General features: G+C 34.8%; 2 protein-coding genes across 2 annotated transcripts; one reads left to right on the plus strand and one right to left on the minus strand.

The window, feature by feature from the left end:
- Positions 1-265: 265 nt before the first annotated feature.
- Positions 266-3,189, minus strand: LOC113209165 (putative Dol-P-Glc:Glc(2)Man(9)GlcNAc(2)-PP-Dol alpha-1,2-glucosyltransferase). Its single transcript, XM_026426560.2, has 5 exons — positions 2,809-3,189; positions 2,497-2,688; positions 2,230-2,398; positions 2,007-2,155; positions 266-1,916 (listed from the first exon to the last, which is right to left on the minus strand). Exons 1-5 carry the CDS (start codon positions 3,070-3,072, stop codon positions 1,179-1,181), a joined length of 1,512 nt encoding a protein of 503 aa, XP_026282345.1. The 5' UTR covers positions 3,073-3,189; the 3' UTR covers positions 266-1,178.
- Positions 3,190-3,390: 201 nt separating this feature from the next.
- Positions 3,391-7,075, plus strand: LOC113209174 (autophagy-related protein 101). The gene is made up of 6 exons (XM_026426573.2): positions 3,391-3,557; positions 3,671-3,813; positions 4,076-4,237; positions 4,322-4,535; positions 4,768-4,934; positions 5,016-7,075. The coding sequence occupies exons 2-6, from the start codon at positions 3,784-3,786 to the stop codon at positions 5,097-5,099; spliced, it is 657 nt and encodes a 218-aa protein (XP_026282358.1). The 5' UTR covers positions 3,391-3,557; positions 3,671-3,783; the 3' UTR covers positions 5,100-7,075.
- The last annotated feature ends 79 nt before the right edge of the window (positions 7,076-7,154 follow it).

Here is a 7,154-nt window from a genome sequence, read left to right on the forward strand (position 1 = left end):
TAGCCTGAACCTTTACCTAGCCATTGCACTTCACGAATTTTAAAAATCTTGACTACGAGCTAGGTGGCAGCCGGGTGAACGAATATGTGCGCTTAAAGGGTCAATCACTGTATCCTCTACCCTATTTATTTTATTTTCTGTGATGTTGGCTGTAAGAATTGTGATATATTTGTATAGAATGAATTTGTTAAGTGTAAGTAGACTTAAGAGCACCTTACAATTAAGACAGTGATCTCATCCAATTTTATCCATTGAAAACAAAATGTTTTTCGATATAAAAACACATTTATTGTGTCCTCTCATTATAGTTGCATTGTTGTTAATGTATGACAAAAACAATACAATTAAGTATGCACACTGAGAATGACAAGTGCTTGCTATCCTATTCCATCACACACATAAACCAAACAAAGTCACAAAGTCACAAAAATGCTTCAACAGTATAAAAATGTTTCCTAGGCTAAGAGTTCACAACTTCACTTTATTATGTTTTTTAAATGTACTTCAGACAGACAGACCGTCAGATGGAGATAGACAGTATTAAAAGTCATTTTCTAGAAAAAAAAATTGAAAAAAAGGCCACGGTTAAAGGCCAAAATAAATTAAACTTTATTTTTAAAATTACACATTTGACTGCATTAATGACTAGAAAATCATTGAAAAAATCTACTCCAAACTCTTTTGATACACAGCCTAAATCATGAAAAATCAACACAGTGAAGTTATTAAAGCCTGAGTCAGAGAATGTAATAATTATACATTTATGAAAACACTAAAGCTAAACAGTACAAATGAATCAAAATGAGTGACTAGGTGATATAAAGTAAAATCAAATTGGCATTATTTTACATCTAGGTAGTAACTTAGAACAACCAAAAGATCCTTCAATGCAAGAAACTTTTTTTAAGATTGCTACCTGAACTTTGTCTTTGACGGAAAACAATGGTCTTTACGTGTTGAAGTAAATATACTAACCATACATAACTAAGACTTAACAAAGAACTAGGGGAAAAAATGAGATCACTTTAATTTCATGAAAACCACAAATAAAATTAAAATTGGTGAGCAAAGGCTCTGGGCAAAATGTTACCTGACATAATATCAAATGCTGTTGTACTTCTTTAACACAAGTTAACAGATTTTTCTTGTGTTACAATATTTTTTGGTGGAACATGGTTTTACCACAGAAAACGTTGAGGTTCCTCCATATCGGACCACTTAATTGTTTTTAGGGAAAAAATCAAAATAGTTGATGCATTTACAAGAACATATAATCCCATTTCAGAAAGAAGTTGCCAGATTTCAGGTTTTAATACCTGAAGTCTCAGTAACATGTATGGAATAATGAAATATCTGAATTCAAGTAAAGACTGAGGAACTAAGCTTGCTAATAAACAAAACATAAATCCAATCTGGAATACAAAATCAGTTCGTTTCAAAATGCTTGCAATTAAAAAGCATCCCATCATATAAATTGGAGTAATCATGTAACGTGACCACCATTCACGATTTATGATGCGTCTCCATACATAAAACGTGTAGTGTCGGTTATCAGCCAGTAGGTAAGGGTGGGCAATAGTATTAAAGTGGACAATCGCAATAATTACCAGCATACCTATTGCAGCAGGGACAATTCTACGACGCAATGAATGATGCAGACTGAAGGCATATGGGATTGCAAAGGGTAACATGAAGAAAAAGACAAATGAAGCAAAGTATAAAACTTGAGTTAAATGTAGAGAAGCTTGATGAGCTTGCTTGTCACCAACAACTATACTGCCATTCCATAAGACAAATACAATGAATGTTGCACCCACTAGAAAATAACCTGTTAGTTTCCTGACCATATTCATCGCAAGAACTTTTCCAGCTGAGCTATTGACAAGGGCAACTTGACAACTGTTCATCCAAAGGATCTGTAAGGTAAAAGCAAATATTTACTAATGTTCTAAATTATGAGGGTAAAATAAATAAATAAATAAGTAAATAGTAAGATTGGTACTAACTTCCAAATATTTGTAGCTCCTCACCACTGGAACAGTGAACTTTTTTTTGTTGATGTAGGCATTTTCTTTGAGGATATCCGCAAATGTGAGAAGACCAAAAAACAAAACCCAAACTATGTTGGTTTGTCGGACACAAACAGCAAGAAATCCTAGAAAAATGTACAGTAAAGTAAGAATGATTTCCTAAAGCAATTACAATTACAACATTTAAATCATGTTTTACCAGTGAAAGCTGACAATGCATGACGCTCATGAAGGGTCAGCAAATAAGCAAAGAGAATAAGGAATGTTGACATGACATCAGTGTAGTATAGGAAATTGAAGAAGTATAAAACTGGAAATATACACATATTCACTGCTGTCAGTAGTCCACGTACAACATCCAATTCTTCCTACAACACAATTCAAGAAAGAAACAATTTTGGTTTAATGTTTATATGAAATAGAATAGGTAAAGAATAAAAACGGGAGTCTATGTTGCTGAGAGTACCTTGTGACCATGTATCTGTCGAAGGAGGCTGTACACAACATATAGCAGGCCTGTGCTTAAAATCATGTTGACACTACGCAATGCATACACAGATGAGCAGACTTCTGGTTTTGATAAAAACCATGAAATAGGCTTCAAAAAGCCAACAGTCAGGAAATACAAGCCAGGAAGAGTTGTGATTTTAGGGTCCCACTGTTAATACAGAAACCACATACATGAATGATAAGCATATGTGTACTTCAGAAGAAGCCCAAAGAGGCAAAATTCATATGATACCGGTTTGAAGCAGAAAAAAAACATCAATAAACTAACCTCTGTGAAATTTCCATCACAATACCTTCGTGCCTGAGGAATGTGGAAAACCTCATCCAGGTATGGGTTTGGTTGGGTTTTGTACAAAAATTCGAAGATTGTACATGTCACACCAAAATAGCTACTGCTGACTAGAAGAAACGCCGCAAACAGCCACATCGCAAGACCCGGTACAAGCCAACAGTCTTTCTTGCAGGTACCTGCTAGTCTGGCCGACAAGTTTGAAGCTCTTGATTGCTTCGATAACCCTCGAGCGGACGACATTGCTAAAGAGCATTAAATACAATTTTGGGAACGTAACAAGCTAGTAAAGAGTGTTGATTTTCGTCGTCCACAACCAAAGAGAGTCGGCTGCTGTCCTGCCTGACCCGAGTCCAAAACAAACATCACAACTTGGACGATGTGGTCAAGTGTGGTTAAATTTGTTTCGATCAAAACTCGTTAAGATCACAAAAAATAATATTAATTACCTTGTTCTAAAGTCAAAAATCCCAAAATTAGCTGATAGAACGTACTGGAAGAAAATAACACCCAATCAGGGCATCAGGGCTTCTTTTTATTTTTTCGGGGAAGGAAAACAGGATGCATGGAACGCACCCAGGCTAGAGATAGAGAAAGAGTTGCCAGTAGGGGTAGCACTTCAAATGATCATGATACATGAAACATCGGTTTAAATTTGTTTTGATGATCTATCCTGCTTGTCCTTGTTTCTTTCTTAGTCGCCCAGTCCAGTTGATGCCGTAAAGCTGGTACGTGTTGGCACAATTCGTGCTTATTGTTTTCATTCGATATGGTTTGTAAACAAAGAACAGCTGATTTGTACCAGGATTTGTTCTAAGCAACTTGCTGTGCACCTTTGCAGACGTGTAGCGAAATGCAGTTCTCTTAGGACTTCTCGACCATTTGAATTTCATCCTTTATTCAATTATTGAGACATGGTGTGTACGTGGAAGATAGGAGCTGAACTGGTGAAAAATGAATGCGAGGTCGCAGACTTTTGAGCTTGTAAGTTGGCCTATATTTTGTTGGTTATGTTCATTTATTTTTTATGCATTGTCTTGCTCAACAGTTCAGTAAAAACATCTCTTGTTAGTACTTGCTGTCCAGTTTCAACATGTGTTTCATTGTTAATGCTCTTTACGATCATCTACAGCCAGTTAAACCTAGTGCATTGATAGATGTTTATATGACTTGTCAGGCTTGTTACTAATTCTTCAAAGGACAAAAAAATACAGCTTTGATTGATATTGTGTGTACTTTAATACAGACTGTGGAAGGCCGTCAAGTTGATGAAGCGGTTGCCAGTATATTCCATACTGTGCTATTTCATCGATCTCTCGGAAAGTTCCGCTACAAACAAGAGGGCAGCTATTCTGTAGGAACTGTTGGGTATGAGGATGTTGACTGTGATTTCATTGACTTCACCTATGTAAGTAATTTTAGTCAAAATATTTAAATGGTTTGAAATTATTGCAAAGGAATTACAATTTATCATTTTGTCACTCTTTTCAAGGTGTGTTGTTCTTCAGAAAATTTAGACCAAACATTAAAAAGAGAAATTTCTGGCTTCTCAGAAGCATTACGGTGCAATGATGGGCCAGGGTCAGGACAAATTTCTTTGGAATTCTTCCAGAAGAAAAAGAATCGCTGGCCATTTCAGCCAGAATGTATACCATGGGAGGTATGGAATGTTCGTCTTGAGCTTATCAAGCTGACTACTGAACATGGTAGGTGTGACATGATTGGTTGATACATGATTCTGTACTTGAAACATTCAAAGTTTACCCAATTGTCTATTGCTCTGGAACTGAGGCATATTTTTTTCTCCTGGAGTCTGATGACACATTTTCCCCCAATTCTTACTGAACACTTCTGATGTAGAGTAAAATTGTGTAATTATGGCTGTTAGTATTATCACAAAATCTTGCACTGATTGAATGTTTTCTTTGCATCTTTTAGAGAGACAGGTATGCAGAGAGAAGGTTGGTGACATGCTCACTGATAAAATTCTTTATATAGCTGAGATAATGAATAGGCATGAATATGTGCCAAAGATGCCCAATCAGTCAGAATTGGATCTCATCTTTGACACAACTTATCCTGATGTCCAACCGTACCTGTTTAAGGTAAATATTCTTTCATCAGCTTTGAAGTATTAATGGTAAAAAAGTTAATTTTTAAACTGTTTTCTTTTTTTTCTTCTGTAGCTCTCATTTACTACCTCAGGGCCTACAAATACTTCAGTAGGAATGACAATGAAAAAGCTTATCAAGGAGACATTGTCCCTGTGAGAGAAAAGATGAGTGATGTTTTTCACCAAATTGGGATTTGCTCAAAAATCAATTTACTTGAGCCAGTGGCATTGTTACCTGTGATAAAGTTTTTCTCAAGCATGACTTTCATACACTTAATAAGCTGAAAAATTTGTAGTAAAGAATCATTTTAGACCAATTCATTACATGAAAATAATAGTACCAAACTCTGTGCTTAGAGGACTGAAGTGCTTGAGTCAAACATATTAATTGACCAAGAGATGAGTGAGATGCACATGCATGTACTCAATTTGAGTGAAAGACATCGCTCACAAAATAGTTGTAAATAACTTGTAGTGTTTTCTTCCACAGACGATAAAATGTTGAGTAAAAGGACTTTGGATATGTGGACAATCTAACTTAAACTTTCTGTTTCTTCGTAATTGCAGTTTGGTGGTTGGCTCTATTCAATCTTTTGTTTTATTTTATTTTTCTCAATTTACTTTCTGACTTCAGCCACAGCTGCATAAGTAGTTTTGAAGCCATCAAAAATGTTAACGCTAAACTGAAACTCAAACTATAAACTCTTTAAGAATTCTTTATTGTTTCTTTCGTTTCTTCATTTTCCCTCTGTCTGGTGAAAGAACTTTATTTATATGGTAGTCTGCTGTGATTTGTGTCTACTTCAAATTAGTAAAGAGAATAGATGTTATGGACTTTCCTTGTAAAAGTAATGTCTTTCAATTTCTTATCCCATCTTATATTTTTTCCATGTGATTCCTGTACTATTTCCATACTTCATGAAGATGCTTGCTTAATAATTTGCATTCTTGAAATAACAGTAGTTTTAAATCTAGTTGAGACAGGCCCTTAAATTAAAGTAAATTTTACTCTGCTGTCACACATTTTTCAAGAGTAAAATCTTTGAGGGGAAAAAATTGTTTCTTGCCTCAGTTTAACTTTGTTTTATTTATCTATCTATGTATGTATGTACTATGTGTGCTGTTATGAAGTTGTTCCTGTATTTATGTTGAGGAATGTGAAGGGTTGTACCATGTACCATTGTAGCTTATTACTAACTTGGCAGGGTTCCCAAAGCCATATATTGGTGTAATATGCAAAGATTGTGATGATCTTCTGATGTGAGAAATGCGGTTAATCTCTGCTGTGAACAGAGTTGTTTTTATGAAAGAGCCAATTTTATAAAATGTAAGGAACTAAAAATCGATTTGAAAGTGAGCAAGTGATATAGTGTTCAAGGGTTTTGTATTCTTTTTTATGCCAAACAAGAGGTGGTTGTATCATCATAATTTTCCTGCTTGTGGCTCATACAATTAGTCTGTCTTGAACAGTCAAGTGATTTTTACCACATGTTCATAATTTTGTATCATTTTGTATAGTAAGATCTCATGGGACTTATATTAAGACATCTCAGTGTAACTAAAAACAAAAAACAAACAAAAAAGATCAGGAAACAAAAGCTGTCCAGATATTTTCACGGGGTCATGTGATAGGTACTGCTCAGATGATGTTACACAGCAGTAGCATTAGACATTAGAAATTTCCTAACAATGCCTTCATCTACTGCCTGTCACGGTATTAATCGTACTACAAGTGTACATTTAAAAAACAAAATTGTCCTATTACTGACAAATAACCACATTTTAATAATAAATATGCATTGTATCATCTTTTATGGATTTTATTGAAGTGTTTTTGGTGTAAACTTTCTAATTTTGCTTCCTGCTGTGCACTTAGTGTCATTACATAACTACCATATGTTAATGTTTTGTTGTAAAATGATGCTATAAGCAATTTATTGTTTTTGTTTTAAAAAAAAAAACTTCTCTTCAATACGATTTACAGTTCTTATTAAATCCAAGATGGGTATGCTTGTTGTTGTTTCATGTTTTGTTGTGCGGAGCATTATGTAAGGGGAAGAATATTGAAAGATTGTTTTTGTTTCATTAGAGAAAAGAAGAAACATTTTAATAAAGAGATTGGTCACATCTTAATCCTCCTTGTTGGTTTTGTAGAAATGAGACGGCTCCGATTGTCCGAAGCTCGTTTGTCCGAACCTAATTTATCTATTTT

This window comes from Frankliniella occidentalis, unplaced genomic scaffold, assembly GCF_000697945.3.
Source record: "Frankliniella occidentalis isolate FOCC.00 unplaced genomic scaffold, Focc_3.1 Scaffold7, whole genome shotgun sequence".
Classification (NCBI taxonomy): Eukaryota; Metazoa; Arthropoda; class Insecta; order Thysanoptera; family Thripidae; genus Frankliniella; species Frankliniella occidentalis.